At 40.1% G+C, this 19,518-nt stretch overlaps 2 protein-coding genes across 2 annotated transcripts in view; both read left to right on the plus strand.

The window, feature by feature from the left end:
• The first annotated feature begins 169 nt into the window (after positions 1-169).
• On the plus strand, positions 170-14,046 carry c4h19orf47 (chromosome 4 C19orf47 homolog). Its single transcript, XM_034169212.1, has 8 exons — positions 170-188; positions 6,854-6,941; positions 7,153-7,267; positions 7,565-7,646; positions 11,861-11,980; positions 12,061-12,207; positions 12,644-12,717; positions 13,523-14,046. The coding sequence occupies exons 1-8, from the start codon at positions 170-172 to the stop codon at positions 14,033-14,035; spliced, it is 1,158 nt and encodes a 385-aa protein (XP_034025103.1). The 3' UTR covers positions 14,036-14,046.
• Positions 14,047-14,890: 844 nt separating this feature from the next.
• Positions 14,891-19,518, plus strand: part of ttc9b (tetratricopeptide repeat domain 9B) — a 105,780-nt gene continuing 101,152 nt past the window's right edge. The window contains exon 1 of the mRNA XM_034169213.1: positions 14,891-14,926. The gene's annotated coding sequence lies outside the window, so the exon portion shown is untranslated. The remainder of the gene's footprint in view (positions 14,927-19,518) is intronic.

Genomic DNA, 19,518 nt, shown 5'->3' on the forward strand with positions numbered 1-19,518 from the left:
AATTACGACCCTTATTTAGAGCATTGTCTTTAAATGCAGTCTTTACTGACATCTAGCGACCATTAAGCGAATTTTCCAGCTGTGATTTTGGGGAGGGGAGGGGAGGGTTAGGGGAGGGGTTGACGTGCTTCTCTTCTACTGCACATGCGCACTTCTTTTTTTTTCCAACATGGCGTCTGTGACAACAGGTGAGAGCACAAACCCCTGGCTAAACGATCTCGGTGACACATGAATAATCGAGTGTGCTGTTATTTAACTTTTTATTAAGACTGCTGTTCACGTTACATTGTTGGTTCGAGTCATTAACGCGTGAGGTGGTGGTTTCACTTTTTAATGCCGCTCGTGTTGCTAGGGTGATGCTAATGCTGCATGCTAAAGCTAACACAGTGTTCTGTTGGCGAGCTAATCTCGTTTTATGTTTCTGGCTTTGATATAAAAAAAACACTCACCGCATCGCAAATCATCGCAGTTTGTAGGATGTACATGTATCAAATAGGTACTTTGTCGTTTATTTACTTGAACTAGCATTGGCTAACACTCAAGCTAACTCCTAGAATTTTTTAAGTAATTTAAGTTGCAGCACAGTTGTTTTAGCAAATGCATTGTTTTTGCATTGATTGGGCACCGCGGTGAAGTTAGTTGGACGTTGTGCATTCGGATATTCGTCGCTTTCATTCAGATGACCCAGACACTACAAATCTATGCGTGATTGTTCTCCTATGTGGAACCAGTTAGACCCACCAAGTTAAAAAGTTTCCCTGCGTCTTCTACATTATGTTACCAGCACCGCAGAGAGGGCGCCAGTGGACCTTAGTCTGCGGTTCATCTCCACCTTAAAGACAGTAACCACACGTTTGAGGACAAGAAAGTTAAAATATTAGCCAGAGAGAAGAAATGATTTGAGAGAGGGGTCAAGGAGGCATTCTTTGTAAAACGTTTGAAACCCAGCCTTAACCGGGGAGGGGGTCTGAGACACGCTTTATCCCCTGTTTACAATGGGATACTCAGGTCAAAGGAGTTTCAGTCTTTTAGTCATGGTAATGAGTCATTCACGTCATCAAGGGAGCTATCAGAAAGGCATCCATCCCATCATTAGAGGGACAGCTGTCCTGTCATTAGGTGTGCTAACTAGAGCACAATAGTTGCTAATTAGAGCTTTTGTTTAGTCACTAGCCTATAGCAGTCTGCCTCTCAGTAGGAGGGGTCTGGTTAGGTTTAAAACTCCAGCTTTTGTTGGCTTCTGTTTTATTCTTCTCTACAAGAGTCAGACAGAAGTCAGACTTCCAGAGCAAGAATTTTAGCTGAGGAAGCTTCTGCAATTTGAAGCGAAACGTCCTCGCGTCAAGCAACCCAGTCCAGTTGAAGATTCAAGCTTCTCTACTATTATGTTGATATAAAAAAAAACATTGGTTTTCTTTGAAAAAAGTCGTTTTTTCTCTCTCTCTCTCTTCAATAGCTTTCATATACCACCTGTGGCTTTTCTGTGTAGAGTTTGCATGTTCTCCCCATGTTCGGGTACTCCAGCTTCCTGCTACATCCAAAGACATGCAGGTTAGGTGGATTGGAAACTTTAAATTGCCCATAGGTCTGTGTGCTTGTGTTAATGTGTTTGTCTGTATGTGGCCCTGAGACAGACTGGCGTCTTGTCCAGGGTGTACCCCACCTCATGCCCTATGATTGATTGCTGGGATAGGCTCCAGCCCCCCCCCCCCCCCCCCCCCCATGACCCTTAATTGGAGTAAGTAGTTGAAGGTGTTTGTGTGTGTGTGAGAGAGAGAGAGAGAGCTTCCATATAATGGGACCTAGAGTCCCCAAATCAGTGCCGGATTGTTCTGAGATGTGGGACCAATTGGACACACCTCAAGTTAAAAGATGTCCCTGCACCTTCTATTTTATATTATTTAAAAAAAATCCTTTGCTTTTCTGTTGTAAAGTTTTTTTTTTGTTTGTTTGTTTGTTTTTAATAGCTTCTATATAATGGGGCCTGGAGACCCCAAATCACTGCAGGATTGTTCTGAGATGTGGGGCCAATCAGACACACCTCAAGATGCAGGGAAACCTTTTGAGTTGAGGTGTGTCTCATTGGTCTCACATCTCAGAACCATCAGCGATGAATATCCAAATGTCCAGCTAACTTCACCATGGTCGCCGATATATAGTAACATATATTGGCATTTAGTCGACTGCAGACAGACAGATTCTGATGTTTTAGTTTGTGTTCGACATATTGTATTTTAGTTCTCTTTATTATAGATCATCTGTACAAACTTGTTTCTGTCTTTTTGTGTTGCGGTAATTATTAATTCTGGGATTTCATCAAAATGTTCATTGTACTCAATGTAGCAGGTTATATAACATCATGGATCTTTTCTAAAAATAGCTCGTTAGTCCTTTGTCAGAAATGCAGTGAGGTCACGTTTCCAACACACAACCATCGGTGGGCATTTTCATAACATGGATGTGCCAGTTGTTAAATTTGAGACATAGGAAACTTTCTTGGAGCTGTTGCTTTGAATTGTTTTGAAAATTGCTCTCTTGGTGCTGGTGCACAGGCTATCAGATCTGTCTGTTTATAACAAATCTTTTTCCTTAATGTACATCACACAGCATGCTTGCAAGCAGTGCTGCAATGATTATTAAATTAATCCTGGGCTGTAAATATTTTCTAGTTTTATTACTAGTTGCTTCTCTACTGTTCTGTGACAATAAACTGAATACCACTGGGTTGTAGACGCAACAAGACATTTGAATGTCATCTTGGACTTTGGAAAACACTAATGGGCATTTTTAGTTAATCAATAAAAAAAATAGATTGTTCCAGCCCTACATATAAGCATTCATTGATGCTATTAACTTATGTTAGCCTGCTAAATAGTTGTAATCAAAAATATACATAATCACAAAATATAGCATGTTTGTTACAGTAGTGTTCAGAATAATAGTAGTGCTATGTGACTAAAAAGATTAATCCGTTTTGAGTAGCAACGTAACAAGGTACCAGTAGATTCAGTATATTCTCACAAATCCAACAAGACCAAGCATTCATGATATGCACACTCTTAAGGCTATGAAATTGGGCTATTAGAAAAAAAAAAAAAAGTAGAAAAGGGGGTGTTCACAATAATAGTGGCATCTGCTGTTGACGCTACAAACTCAAAACTATTATGTTCAAACTGCTTTTTTAGCAATCCTGTGAATCACTAAACTAGTATTTAGTTGTATAACCACAGTTTTTCATGATTTCTTCACATCTGCGAGGCATGGAGTCAACCAACTTGTGGCACTTTTCAGCTGTTATTCCACTCCAAGATTCTCTAAAAACATCCAACAATTCATTCACATTTCTTGGTTTTGCTTCAGAAACAGCTTTTTTTGATGTCACCCCACAAGTTCTCAATTGGATTTAGGTCCGGAGATTGGGCAGGCCACTCCAAAACATTAATTTTGTTGCTTTGGAACCAGGATTTTGCGTGTTTACTAAGTAAGTAAGTAAGTAAACTTTATGTATATAGCGCTTTTCGCAGACAGGGGTCACAAAGCGCTTTACAAAGTAAAACAATAAAAATATACAGTAAAAATACACACTCAGTACTAAAAAATTATTGGCCATGAAAAGCCTGTTTAAAAAGTAGAGTATTTAGTTGCCTTTTGAACATCTCAACAGAGTCCAGGGATCGCAGGGACAGAGGGAGTTCGTTCCAGAGATGAGGCGCTACGGCTTTAAAAGATCGGTCTCCTCGAGTTTTAAAGCAGGTTCGAGGAACCATCAACAGGTTCTGACCTGAAGATCTGAGGCTGCGGGCTGAGGTGTAGGGCTGAATCAAGTCAGCAATGTAATCAGGAGCCTGACCATGTAGTGCTCTGAAAGTGAAGACCAAGATTTTAAAATTAATTCTGCAGGCAACAGGGTTACTAGTGTGCTTGGGGTCATTGTCTTGTTGAAACACCCATTTCAAGGGCATGTCCTCTTCAGCATAAGGCAACATGACCTCTTCAAGTTTTTTGATATATCCAAACTGATCCATGATTCCTGGTATGCGATATATAGGCCCAACACCATAGTAGGAGAAACATGCCCATGTCATGATGCTTGCACCACCATGCTTCACTGTCTTCACTGTGAACTGTGGCTTGAATTCAGAGTTTGGGGGGTCATCTCACAAACTGTCTGTGGCCCTTGGACCCAAAAAGAACAATTTTACTCTCATCAGTCCACAAAATATTCCTCCATTTCTGTTTAGGCCAGTTGATGCGTTCTTTGGCAAATTGTAACCTCTTCTGCACATGTCTTTTATTTAACAGAGGGACTTTGCGGGGGATTCTTGCAAATAAATTAGCTTCACACAGGCGTCTTCTAACTGTCACAGCACTTACAGGTAACTCCAGACTGTCTTTGATCATCCTGGAGCTGATCAGTGGGTGAGCCTTTGCCATTCTGGTTATTCTTCTATCCATTTTGATGGTTGTTTTCCGTTTTCTTCCACGCGTCTTTTTTTTTGTTTTGTTTTTTTTTTTGTCCATTTTAAAGCATTGGAGATCGTTGCAGATGAACAGCCTATAATTTTTTGCACCTGCGTATAAGTTTTCCCCTCTCCAATCAACTTTTTAATTAAACTACGCTGTTCTTCTGAACAATGTCTTGAACATCCCATTTTCCTCAGGCTTTCAAAGATAAAAGCATGTTCAACAGGTGCTGGCTTCATCCTGAAATAGGGGACACCTGATTCACACCTGTTTGTTCCACAAAATTGACAAACTCACTGACTGAATGCCACACTACTATTATTGTGAACACCCCTTTTCTACTTTTTTTTACTAGTAGCCCAATTTCATACCCTTAATGCCGCGTTCACACCGGGCACGATGTGAGCGACAGGTTGCCATGTAATCCCTATGGAACGATGCATTTAGGCGCCAAGTCACGCAGTGCGACGCGATGGACGCAAATGAAGCGATTTTGAGCAATTGGCGCGTTTGGCACGATATTGCGTCACGTCGCGTTGCCCTCCTCCCCAAGTTGAAAAATCTGAACTTTTTCGTCTTGTCGCGCCACGATGACCAATCAGGGACTGAATATATAGTGACGTGGAGATGTCTAGAGTTTGACTGAAGATGTGAACATGTCCTGTCTCTGGTAGCAGCCTGTGAGCTGTCTCTTTTGTCCTTTATTTCACAATTATGACAGAGTTTTTGGAGCAAGCAGCAGCCCCACAGCAGGGGGACCGGAGATTCTTTCTCTTTTATTTTGCATGCGTGCGCGAGCGAATCGTCCATGGAGATTATTTGACCTATTAACTACACAGATGTGTAATAAAACAAATGGTGACTGGTTTGTAAACACAGTTATGAAGAGCGAGGAGCAGCCCCACAGCAGGGGGAGCGGAGTTTCTTTTTTTGTTGTTGTTGTTTACATGTGCGCGCGTGAACAGGACAGGAGGTCCTCAAACTGGGTCCTGCAGAGGCGGAAGGACCGCTGAAAGCAGCCGTCATCCAGACGCAGCTCCTGCAGCAAATAATGATACTCCCCTAATTGGGAACGTCTCATGACGTTTGTCAGCTTTCCACAACAACTCGCTCCGTGTGATCAAGGTCCGTCATGTTAACTTGACTGACACACGGAGTCTGCGAGCGGAATGGAAGCTCCTCCTATTTGATCACGCACGGGGCGAATTTTCGCAGCAAAAGCAGAACGACACACCGGGCGATGGTGGCGCGTCCGTCGCCACGAGAATTTGTGCTGTCTGATCACACCCGGTGTGAACGCAGCATATGAGTGTGCATATCATGAATGCTTGGTCTTGTTGGATTTGTGAAAATCTACTGAATCTGCTGGTACTTTGTTTCCCATGTAACAATAAGAAATATACTCAAAACCTGGATTAATCTTTTTAGTCACATAGCACTACTATTATTCTGAACACTACTGTATTTGTAAAAATCTCTTGCAGCAGTGAGAGGATTCACTCCTTCACTCTCCACTCTGTGTCACACCACGATGGACAGTATTAATTTAGAACCCAAATACCATTAACAGGCTAAATAGCTACACCATATGGGGGCAAGCTAAAAAGACTCTTATTAAACTGATTCGTGTTGCCACTGAATAGGGCGACCGACCCTTCATGTAAATTAGGAGTGGTGCTGCATAAAAAGCTTGAGACTCTGGACGTCTTTTTGCAGAAACATCTTTTTGACATACTGGTGTTGTACCAGTCAGGGTCTTCAGTTCTGCAAGCTTCACCCCAGTAATCCCTGGATTGGCATTAACAAAAAATAACACTTCTAAGGTACAGACTAAAAAAGTCTCATAGGTTTAAGAAATCAGCCCTTCTACTCGTGGAAATATTCGTACATTCGCCACTCAGATCAGGTTTAATTTCCGAAATGCACAACTCATCCCTGTGGCGGAAAAGGGCCGAAGAACTGATTTATTTATTTATTTTTATTTATTTTATTTTATTTATCTATGTATTTTTGGCCGCTGCATTATCTGTATTGTATGGCTTGTTTTATTTAAGTTTTAGTCAAAGTTTTGTATTTCATGTCCATGTATTAGTGCAGGGGAAATAAGAATTCAGCTGCTATGTAGGCTAGATACTCAGCCAGTTATTTTTCCTGCCACAAAATCTTTGAAGTGTGGAGATAAAAATAACTCTCAGCTGCTGTGAGCAGTGTAGTGTTGTTCTGCTGTAACCTCACATTTAACTCTTTACTAGCGTTTTATGCTCAGGCCTCTGTCCTGCTGTATGAACTCTAAAACATTGAATACTTTTATCTCAATGATTGCTCCCCCATCTCCCTTGAATTTACTCATAAATCTCTAATTTGGTAACATTGTTTATTTTCTCTTCAGCAACTTCAGAGTGGATTCAGTTTTTTAAGGATGCTGGGATCCCTGCAGGCCTCGCTGTCAATTATGCCGTGTCTTTTGTGGACAACAGGTAACTTAAACCTGTTACAGCATATTTTAATCGCACTGTGGTATGAATATGATTATGTGTGATTTCAAATAATAATTCTGATGTCAAAGATTGAGTATTTTTTTATCTTGTTATATGACCAATCACAGTACAATTGATTGATTGTTAGTGAGCCTGTACAGTTTTATGATTTAGGGTTTATTTTTTCTTCTTCTCCATAATGTCTCTACAGAATTCAGAAGAATATGTTGATGGACCTCAGTAAGGACATCATGATGGACCTTGGCATCACTGTCATTGGTGACATCATCGCTATTCTTAAACATGCCAAGCAGGTCTACAGACAGGTGAGACCCCCTTTAAAACTCATGATATTTTAAGTTATTAATATCTGATGTGTTTGAATTTAAATTGTCTGTCAGCCAGTTCACACTTACGTAGTGTAACTCATTAAGTACAAACGTTCGAAGTTTGCATGCTTGGTTAAATTGTATTGTGGTGACCAGGTCATTGTTTGGTAATCTGTAAATGAGCTCCCTCAGTAAACTCATGTTGAATGATTCAGTTGTCCACAGTCGTGAAGAATAAATGGTTTTCTTTTTTTGTAATTTAGCGTAACCACCATTCTCGCTCTCCCTCTGCAGGACATGTGCAAGATGGCCACAGAGGCCATCTCCTTAGGACAGACCAGTGTCAAAGCTGAGCTCAGGAGAGCTGCCAACACCCGTACGTCACTACATGTTGCAACCAGTAGTGTAATAACTCTCACTGTCGCAATAATTAATACAATAACGGGTGTGCATGTGCGTCTGAAGCCGGCCACCCACTACACGATGACATGATGCCCTTGTGCCTCAGTGTAACACAGTGCTGTATCACTGTACTGCAGGAACTGATTTCTGGAAGAACGGCAGATCACAGCACACACACCATAGTGCACCTTGAGCTGTGCAGCTCCTGCTCATCCTTTGCTATGGAGCATACACAGGTTTTCCCATCTGTGTTGGATGCAGAGCTCTGTTATGAGAGGGGAAAAAAAAAATTATACTATGTACACAAAAGATAAAATGATTTCCCATGTTTGATTAGTTCAAGTTTGGTCTGCCACAAACAATTATTTTGATAACCAACTAGTCACCGATTATTTTTGCAATTAGCCGGCTAATCAGATCATACATAAATTGCGGCTTAACACACCAGCATGCAGCTGCTCTTATATAACCATCATTAGCTTCAAGCTTGAAGTGTTTAAGGTATGTGCTAACTAAAAAATAAAGACAAATTTTGATTGCCAACCATGAACAGTGGTCTCATGTCAGTCACCAACATGTTCAAGTTTGCTTCAGTCAGGATATTTGCTTGCCGGGGTGTGTATGTTGTTGGTAACAAAGTCGTCCATTGAAGAAGAACGTATTTTTTTTCCCACTGTAATGTAGTGTTATAAAACATTAGCGTTATCACATTTCCTTTTCAAACATGACATTGCAGTTACAACGTCACAGCAAACACATAATGCATGTTAAGGCTAATGAAATCGTCATCCTTAATGTTAAGTTTTACAGCTGTCACTCTAAGTAAGTAGCTCACTTTGACGTTAACCGAGATTTGTCGGAATCAGCCACGTGTTTCCTTCTCAGATGCTCCTGCATCATCATTGTACTGCTGTTGAAGGCACTTTCTGCCTTGCAGATTTTGCATTGCACGTTTTTCTCTTTGATTTGGTTAAAATGATCCCCAACGTTTGAGCTTAATGTGGTCTGAGATGGTTTATGAGACTGTAAGTCTGCAGTGTTTCTGCAGCACAAGATTGAAAGTTACTGGCTGGCACCCCATGAGCCACATAAGGCCCAGTCTCCTTTATTTGGACATGCTTTACCAGGGTGTCTGAACTTTAGCTATGAAGGGGGAAAAAAATGCACCCCGAGATCTGTCGGTGATGACTGGGGGACTCTGACAATACATACGCACATTAAACGGGAACAGAAACACTTTTTGAGAATTTGTTTGTGCATTCCTTGGTAAAAATTGTTATTTATACACTTGCAGAATGTTTGAGCGTAGTGAAGATAATGTTGTTAAAATCAAATTTGCCGTTACATTTACATGTAAATCACCATTGGCTGAAGTCAGTTGAGGGCACTTCCAACTTCCAGTTGACATCACTTGTTGGAGTCTCCTCTGCTGGGGACGAGTGCAGTCGAGATCCAACATGGCGAGCAACGCATCGCTGCAGAAACACAAACAGAAGGCAAGCGATTCCGAAGATGTGCTTTCACTTGTTGATCCCGAAGCCATGTTGTTGGTGCCCAAAGAGGTTATATCCAAGAACTAGAGTCCGCACTCGCACTGAGCCGTGTCCCGGCAAGGAGGCGTGGTCGCCATTTTAATTCCAGGCAGTTTACTGAGCTCGCTCATTGAAGTTCTGTTAGTCTCATCAAGAAACAGGTGAAATATGCCGGAAAGCTGTGCATGTTGGCAAAGCCACGAACGGAGGAACAAGGGAGACAATATTTCCTTCCATAAGTAAGTGGTTTTGATTATTCTTGTCACTTTGTCCGTGACATTTGGTTGATAAACAGGTGTATGTTTCCTGCCTGTGCCTGTGTTGTCCGAGGACATGGACAACACTTACACCACTCACACACAGATATGTGCACACACACCACTGACTTCATCAATGAAACTCAGTCAATAAAGGATAATTATGTATGTATGTATATGTATAATAGCAGCTTGTTTCAGCCCAGCAGCGCTGCTTAACAGCGCAGATTCTTGTAACTTTCAACAGTAATATTTCAGAATGTGTGGGTGTCAGAGTAAGTTTAGTACTTTCCTGACATGGTTTAATGTTAATTAATTTACTGGCTCGATATCCAGGTCAGAATGGCATTTTAACACGTGTTTTTCTGAATGTGTTCAATCGCGAATCCCCATTGAAAATGCATTAACATCCAGGAACTTGGTCAATATTTTGCCTGGTGAGGAGGTGTCATGTCGCTGTCCATGAAGGGATGTTCGCATTTAGTAGGCAGCTTTTGGAATGCGGACTCTAGTACTCATATATAACCTCTTTGTTGGTGCCTCTGGCAGGGAATCTCAGAACGAGGCTCATCTTCCCTCCAACCAGTGACGTCACCCGCCTGACCAGCATAAATGGCGGCAGCCAGTCAATGTCAAAGCCTCTCAGACCACGACTAAAACAAGGTTTTCTGTAGATGTTTTATGGTCTTTAGTGTTTCTTGAACTATCAAAAGAACACATTTTTGTGTTTATTCATGCTATAAATAATCCGTGGGAATTTATGTTCCCCCTTTAAATTTTCCTTATGCCCAGATACGTTGTTTGCACCCTTGCAGTTGTTGGTGGGGTCAGTGAAGCTGGAACTGAGTGATCCTCGTCTTTTGATGTTCTTTAATATGAAAAATACTTGTATACTGTTCTGTAAAAAGTTTTTCCTCCTCCTTTTGTAAACCACAAATGCACGACTGTGGCAGGATTACATACAGTTGTGCTCAAAAGTTTACATACCCTGGCAGAATTTCTGCTTTTTTGGCCATTTTTAAGAGAATATGAATGACAACACAAAAGCTTTTTTTTTTTTTTTTTACACTCATGGTTAGTGGTTGGGTGAAGCCATTTATTGTCAAACAACTGTTTCCTCTTTTTAAATCAAAATGACGAGAACTACCCAAATGACCCTGATCAAAAGGTTACATACCCCTGTTCTTAATACTGCGTGTTGCCCTTTTAACATCACTGACAGCTTGGAGTCTTTTGGTAGTTTTGGATGAGGCTCTCTGATGGTAAAACTGCCACTGAATATGTTTTGGTCTTTATTTACATTAATTACAATATGCAAAGCTTAATGCAAAGCTTGCACTGTGCATAATTTCTCCAATCACAGCCACATAAGCCTATAACCTCTTCTGGGCTGTCTGGGTGTCTTGGTGGCTTTCCTCACTCTTCTACTTCTTGGACAGTCGCTCAGTTTTTAAGAACTGTCTACTCCATGCAGATTTACCATAGAGTGCCATATGTTTGTATTTCTTTGTAATTGATGTAAATAAAGTCCAAAACATATTCAGTGGCAGCTTTACCATCAGAGAACCTCGTCCACAACAACCACAAAAGACTCCAAGCTGTCATTGATGTTAAAGGGGGCAATACACAGTATTGACAGGGGTATGTAACCTTTTGATCAAGTTCATTTGGGTAGTTCTCTTGTCATTTTGATTTAAAAAGAAGAAACACAGTTGTTTGACAATAAATGGCTTCACCCAACCACTAACCATGAGTGGAAGAAAAAAAAAAAGTTTTGTGTTGTGTTTAGTTATTGGTCCTGAGGCCCTGAGAATGAAACTTCTACCAAAACTTCAGTCAGTTTCTTTTAATTCATCTCCACAAGTGAGAATCTTGGGTGTAATTTTAGACTCTGAGCTGACGTTTATGCCACACATTAAATATATTACTAAAATATGTGGTAGTGTGTACGACGTGGATTTTTGTGGGTTGATGTTTTTATGTGGGTCGATAGTTCAACGGCACTGTTTTTACTTTATGAAGCACTCTGTGTTGCATTTAATTGTATGAAAAGTGCTCTATAAATAAAGTTTGATTGATTGATTGGTCATTCATATTCTTAAAAATGGCCAAAACAGCAAACATTCTGCTGAGGTATGTAAACTTTTGAGCACAACTGTAAGTAATGAGCGCGTCACTTAACTTCAGCTTCTGTTTATTTTTCTGCGCAACACACCTTGCGATGTGGGGAGTGAGCACCCCACCAGGCCTGAAAGAAATTCCAGAGGAAACCTGACTCAAAATCATCTGCTTCTGGATTTCAATATGTCTAATAATCAAACACCCCCCCACCCCCAACTTCTTCTCAGCGGTTCCTGTGAGTTTTTCAGAATTTAAGATGAATTCTTCTTTTTCCTCAGCTGCCACACGTATGATTGCCAATGCCTTGAGCCACGATTCCCCTTCAAACACTCATCGATCTGACAGCTGCCTGTCTGTTACTGTGTCCAATGTACAAGCAAACAAATGCAGCAAAGCAGGTAGACATAATGCTCAGTTCCTGTGGTCCCAATATTCCTCCATTTCATTTTGCTTATTTACCAACCACTTTGTTTTTCAGTCATGAGTCAGCCGGCAGATGAGGGGAATAGTTTGCCAGTGGCGAAGCGTCGTTGTGTGACAGCTGAAATGGAGGGCAAGTACGTGATCAACATGCCCAAAGGCACCACGCCACGGACACGCCATATTCTGGACCAACAGAAGAAGGGTAAATTTGAGCGCTTGAACCCTGGAGGGATTAGTATTGTTTCTGATGTGGTGGAGAATCCAAATTAGTCTATTGCTGGGCCAGTGTGACAGCAATAGTAGTGTTGGCATTAAAGTGAGGAAAAAGAGATGAGGGGGGATATATTTTTGAAAGTAATACTGTACTCAAAATGGTTTAATTTCATACATTCTAAGAAGAGCTAATTGATATGTGTGCCGTCTATAACAGAACTTTTGAACTTGAATTGCTGCATGATGGAGCATCTTGGGGGGGGGGGGGGTTGGAGCAGTATCCATACTACAACCAGTATTTCATAGGGTTTTTTTCTTCTAAAGAGAATGATCAATAAATCAGTTGTTTGATCACTACAGTGAAGTTTGTCTCAGTATTCCTGTTTTACGCTTTAACACTGCTTATTCCTTGACTTCTTGTTAAGGTTTGAAACGTACCTCAGTGTTTGCAAGACTTGGGGCTGAATCAAAGGCGGACACAACCACAAGCAGTAATAAGGTGAGTCATGAAAACACAAATGTTTTACTTGCATCTTATTTTGTCATGTAGGATGCACTTTGTCTTGTTTGGATTTGGGGGTGACTATTTGTTACCACATCTAGGAACCTTCACATAGCTACAAACCAAACTCCCCCACGATGTGTATTGACTGCTTTGATTGCATTTAAAATGTGATTAAGCTGGTCATTGTATCACATGAATTGTATTGGACAAGTGCAAATTTGTTGTTTCAAGTGGTTAAATAGTCCTTTTTCCCACATTGTTAACACAGAACTTGATGATGCAGGTGTCGTATGCTCTTGTTTACATATTGGCAAAGTTCAAGCTTGCATTTGGTTTTCTTTGAGATGCTCCTCCAGTGGACAAAAGTGAAAATATACAATCACTTTTTATAATAATAAATTACATTTATATAGCACCTTTCAAGATAAAATGCACAAGGTGCTTCACAACAAAATAAAGCAAAAAAAAAAAAATCTGTAAACACAAGTTAAATAAGACATATTAATGAAACTTGAGCCAGTGGACACTTATAATATATCTCAGGAGATGTAATTTGGAGGGAATATGTGATATTTTGTAGCTACTAATATGCAACAAAACACAAAAGGCTCTGATACTTAAAGTCTTCCAGTCAGTGGCTTCACTAATTAAAGCCTAATTTAACAGTTCATTAAGGACTACTGACATCTACTGGTCAAATAATGTACAGCACAGTTTCAAATGTATTACACAGGGCTTTACTGCTCCTGTGTAATGTATGCAGGTTTAAAAGTATTTGTTGATTTTTGTGCTTTGGCAGCCCACTGGTGTCTTCAGCCGTCTGGACAGAGGAGATGAAGAGGATGATAGTCCAAGTCCAGAGAAGACCATTTTAATTGATGTAGATGCCAGGGACAGCGATGGAGAAGGTGCCATCCTCCCATATGCCGGTATCCTCAAGAGAGCTTTGCCCCCACAAACAAAAGAACCTGCCAAAAAACCAGCCCTGACCACGTTGCGACGCCTGGGTGTAAAATTCAAACAGCCTTCTTCTGACGTCCCCATCTCCTCATCGTCTTCTTCTAATGGCCTCGTGAAGCCGAGTGTGCTCCAGAGGCTGGGCAAGCCCGCCGCTCTTCCGAGCTCGACCGCGTCTGCCACACCTGCCGACACCCAGGACAACAGAGTGAGCAGCACCAAGCCCAGAGCTCAGGCAAGACCAGCAGTGGCCAGGTCCAAAGTGAGCAGCAGCACGGGGGCAGAGTCTCTCGGAGCTCAGATGGACATTAAAGCTGTCAGTGTCTTCAAAAGGCTGGGCAGCAAAAGGACCTAACACAGGAACCCCAACCTCATTCAGATGCTGTCTGTTCAACATTTTTAAGATTTACGTCACCACTGTTTTACATTTATCCTTATTACATTGGCTTGCAAAAGTATTCAGCCCCTTGGTATTTCACGCATTTTAATTTGTTTATGGTATTTCAAATACAAAAAGTAAATCGGGCTTCTCATTATAAAAACTTTATAAAATTATATTCCTTAGACTCAAACTGAAAGTAAATCTCTGAAATTTAATATAAATTAATTAAAAATATAAAAGCCAAGATGATGGGTTACATAAGTTATCAGCCCCTTTGGTATAATACCTATAAATAATCAGTTTAATTACCAGTTTTCTTCAGATACAGTAAGTCAGGGGATGAATACATGAACATTCAGTAAGGTATATCGTCTTTTATGCATTCCAAATTTAAGGCAGAACTCTACTAGTGTATACTAAGGTACATCTAAATATAAAAAAAGAGAGTAGAGCCACTTATGGTCTTCTTTCACCAAAACATTAAGCTAGGCTTGCATCTCAGATGTACCTTCTGGAAAATTGTAGCTGAATTTTCAGGTCTTCAGTTTAAGAAAACCCTCCTCTGTACCACTTCATCATAAAGCTGTATAACTGGGGATACAGAATGCAAAACATGCACTATGCACAATTTCTCCAGTCTCCATGGGTGTTTCAACAAGACAATGACCCCAAGCAAACTAGTAAATGAGCAAAATCTTGGTTCCAAACCATCTTTTTAGTCACATAGCACTACTATTATTCTACTACTGTATACCGGACTGTGGACGACAACTATTTTTTTTTCTTTCATTTTTTAAGTGTGTGTTTTGTTTTATTCATGCTGCATTATAGATGTAGTTTTACTTTTTTGTTTTGTTTTATTATTATTATTTTTTTTTTTGTCAGTCGTGCTGTCGTTTATTCATAGGAACAAAAAAAATCTATTTTTGAGTCAAAGCTTAATATGTGGATTCTGTAGACTTTTTTTTTTTTTTTTTTACTTTTTCAGTGAATGCATTTCAGAATTTAAAGCATGAGCTGCCTTGATTGGGGTTTTAAACTGACCCCCATAAATCCACATTGGAACATTTCCTTGCAGTCCTCCTGAATGCATGCAGTCTGTGTATGAGTTTATTTTTCCCTCAAAATATTGAGCAAGCCCTCAAGCATTTTGAGCAAGGAAATTTTGCACCTAATTCATTTTTCTGGAATATTGATGGAGAATTTTGAGACAAAAGTGAAGTTGTCCCAGCGTGACCATGCAGGAAACACAAACCTGCGCCAACAGGCACATTAAGTGGGAAAGCAAGTTTTTATTTATTCATTTATTTTTTGCTTGAAAATATTTCATCACTTACTCATCTTCAACCACTTACTCCAATTAAGGGTCACGGGGGGGGGTATCTCAGCAGTCATAGGGCATGAGGCACGAGGTACACCCTGGACAGGATGCCAGTGTGTCACACCCAAGGACATTTTAAAGTTTCCAATCCACCTAACCTGCCTGTCTTTGGATGTGGGAAGAAGCCGGAGCACCGGGAGGGAACTCACGCAGACACGGGAAGGCTCCAGGTGGGAATTGATCCCGTGACCACCTTGCTGTGAGGCAGCAGTGCTAACCACTGTACTGCTGCTACACTATATTTTTTTCCATAAACTGAATCCTAAATTGGCTTTTGATTTCTCCTTTTTAACTTGCCAAATAAAATCTTTGCTCAAAAATGTTTTCCCTGTAAAATTATGTTCATGTTTAAAAAAAAAAAAAATTCCTTTCTTTCCTCAAAAATGTTAACCTGTTTTCTCAAGATTTTGAGACCCCAGTACGATCATGTGTAAAATATAAGCATCTCAGGCAACCCGTCTGTTATTTATTGGTTGTATTAAAAATCCAGTGCCGCAGTCTGCTGTTGCACTTCTGGGGGCTGTAGTCACAAGGTCCCTTTTTAAGTCTCCCCATGACCTTTGTCATGTACTGGACATGAGAAATGTAGTGTCGTTTCTGAATTTCAGAGCTGTTCGTGTGGAAATCTTAGAACATCCAGATCGTGTAGGACAAAGTTTAATTTGAAGTGCAATATGCATCTTTGTTTTTTTGTTTTGTTTTGGTTTGGGGGTTTTTGTGCAGTCTTTCTTTACCGGTTTCACATCTTCTTTTAAAAGAACTCCAAAATGCCATCAGGTCTGGGGCGCTACTGTACTGTAGGTTCAGATCAACTGACCCAACATTAACACCACAACTTTTACATTGTACATATTTTGGCATGATTAAAATTACAATTATGTTTTATTGTGTGTGTGGGGGGGAGGGGGGGGTGTGTAGATAAACAGTATGGACTGTTTTTTATTATTCCCTTAATATTTAAAATTTAGAGATGTGCTAGCTGAAGTGAATAAAATAGAAAACAGTTGGAATGTCTTCACTTGTTTTGTTTTTACCTCCTCAAGGACAACCCAACCATCCCAAACCAATATTTTTTTTTACTTTGCCCTTGATATTTGACCTTTGAGGTTGAGCAGTGATCATTTGCCTCAATGTCATCCAAATATGCAAGAATAAATAAACAGTCCTGTGACCTTCAGTCCCAGACTAGCTTGGGGTCATTAACTGTATGCATGCTTTAAAATCAAGGTCAAAGGTCAGCCTGTTCAAAAGTTAATGAAGTCACAGCAGTGAACTCTGCGCTTTTTTTCCTCAGAGAAAATTGACAGTTTTCATGCTGCTGTTGGCTTTTCCATTGAATTGGGTTGAACTTTTGGTGTTTTGTTAACCACTAATGGTCAATATATACATAAATATTGTGAGCTAACTGTTTAGCTGTAAACAAGTTGATGCAACTAACTGAATGCTATTTCATATCTGTTAATCCTCTAAACAGCAAAGGAATGACCGCTCTGCCATCAGATGGGGCAACAAATTAAATAATTATTACACGTGCTGAATAGAATTTAATTTTCTGTTGAGATTAAAGTTTAAAATGAAGGTAAAATAGTTTTTTAAAAAGTGGTTAGCCAACCCAGCACCCTATTAATGCTTTATTTTACAAAACAATACAGTGTTTTATGAAGTCAGACCTTAACATAAATCTCAGGGGGTAAAAAAGACAAATAAATGCCAGCACTCAAATTGTTCCGGGGGGCTCTTAATTTGTGCAGCAAATATTAATAAGAACCTTTGAATGAAACTATTCAGTTATATTTTTTATTATTGCCATCGTTATTAAGGGTATAAACAACACATTTGTGAACCCGCACTTTAGACGTGCATTTATTTTTTGAAAACAGTTATGAAGACGTCAAATCAAAATCAAATCAATTTTATTTATATAGCGCCAAATCACAAACAGTTGCCCCAAGGCACTTTATATTGTAAGGCAAAGCCATATAATAATTACAGAAAAACCCCAACGGTCAAAACGACCCCCTGTGAGCAAGCACTTGGCGACAGTGGGAAGGAAAAACTCCCTTTTAACAGGAAGAAACCTCCAGCAGAACCAGGCTCAAGCAGGGGCAGTCTTCTGCTGGGACTGGTTGGAGCTGAGGGAGAGAACCAGGAAAAAGACATGCTGTGGAGGGGAGCAGAGATCAATCACTAATGATTAAATGCAGAGTGGTGCATACAGAGCAAAAAGAGAAACACTCAGTGCATCATGGGAACCCCCCAGCAGTCAAAGTCTATAGCAGCATAACTAAGGGATGGTTCAGGGTCACCTGATCCAGCCCTAACTATAAGCTTTAGCAAAAAGGAAAGTTTTAAGCCTAATCTTAAAAGTAGAGAGGGTGTCTGTCTCCCTGATCTGAATTGGGAGCTGGTTCCACAGGAGAGGAGCCTGAAAGCTGAAGGCTCTGCCTCCCATTCTACTCTTACAAACCCTAGGAACTACAAGTAAGCCTGCAGTCTGAGAGCGGAGTGCTCTATTGGGGTGATATGGTACTACGAGGTCCCTAAGATAAGATGGGACCTGATTATTCAAAACCTTATAAGTAAGAAGAAGAATTTTAAATTTTATTCTAGAATTAACAGGAAGACAATGAAGAGAGGCCAATATGGGTGAGATATGCTCTCTCCTTCTAGTCCCTGTCAGTACTCTAGCTGCAGCATTTTGAATTGACTAAAGGCTTTTCAGGGAACTTTTAGGACAACCTGATAATAATGAATTACAATAGTCCAGCCTAGAGGAAATAAATGCATGAATTAGTTTTTCAGCATCACTCTGAGACAAGACCTTTCTAATTTTAGAGATATTGCACAAATGCAAAAAAGCAGTCCTACATATTTGTTTAATATGTGCATTGAATGACATATCCTGATCAAAAATGACTCCAAGATTTCTCACAGTATTACTAGAGGTCAGGGTAATGCCATCCAGAGTAAGGATCTGGTTAGACACCATGTTTCTAAAATTTGTGGGGCCAAGTACAATAACTTCAGTTTTATCTGAGTTTAAAAGCAGGAAATTAGAGGTCATCCATGTCTTTATGTCTGTAAGACAATCCTGCAGTTTAGCTAATTGGTGTGTCCCCTCTGGCTTCATGGATAGATAAAGCTGGGTATCATCTGCGTAACAATGAAAATTTAAGCAATGCTGTCTAATAATACTGCCTAAGGGAAGCATGTATAAAGTGAATAAAATTGGTCCTAGCACAGAACCTTGTGGAACTCCATAATTAACCTTAGTCTGTGAAGAAGATTCCCCATTTACATGAACAAATTGTAATCTATTGATAAATATGATTCAAACCACTGCAGCGCAGTGCCTTTAATACCTATGGTATGCTCTAATCTCTGTAATAAAATTTTATAGTCAACAGTATCAAAAGCAGCACTGAGGTCTAACAGGACAAGCACAGAGAGGAGTAGTATCAAAAGCAGCACTGAGGTCTAACAGAACAAGCACAGAGAGGAGTCCACTGTCTGAGGCCATAAGAAGATCATTTGTAACCTTCACTAATGCTGTTTCTGTACTATGATGAATTCTAAAACCTGACTGAAACTTTTCAAATAGACCATTCCTCCGCAGATGATCAGTTAGCTGTTTTACAACTACCCTTTCAAGAATTTTTGAGAGAAAATGAAGGTTGGAGATTGGCCTATAATTAGCTAAGATAGCTGGGTCAGGTGATGGCTTTTTAAGTAATGGTTTAATTACTGCCATCTTAAAAGCCTGTGGTACATAGCCAACTAATAAAGACAGATTGATCATATTTAAGATCGAAGCATTAATTAATGGTAGGGCTTCCTTGAGCAGCCTGGTAGGAATGGGGTCTAATAGACATGTTGATGGTTTGGAGGAAGTAACTAATGAAAATAACTCAGAACAATCGGAGAGAAAGAGTCTAACCAAATACCGGCATCACTGAAAGCAGCCAAAGATAACGATATGTCTTTGGGATGGTTATGAGTAATTTTTTCTCTAATAGTTAAAATTTTATTAGCAAAGAAAGTCATTAAGTCATTACTAGTTAAAGTTAAAGGAATA

The sequence above is a fragment of the Thalassophryne amazonica genome, chromosome 4 (assembly GCF_902500255.1).
Source record: "Thalassophryne amazonica chromosome 4, fThaAma1.1, whole genome shotgun sequence".
NCBI classification, from domain to species: Eukaryota; Metazoa; Chordata; class Actinopteri; order Batrachoidiformes; family Batrachoididae; genus Thalassophryne; species Thalassophryne amazonica.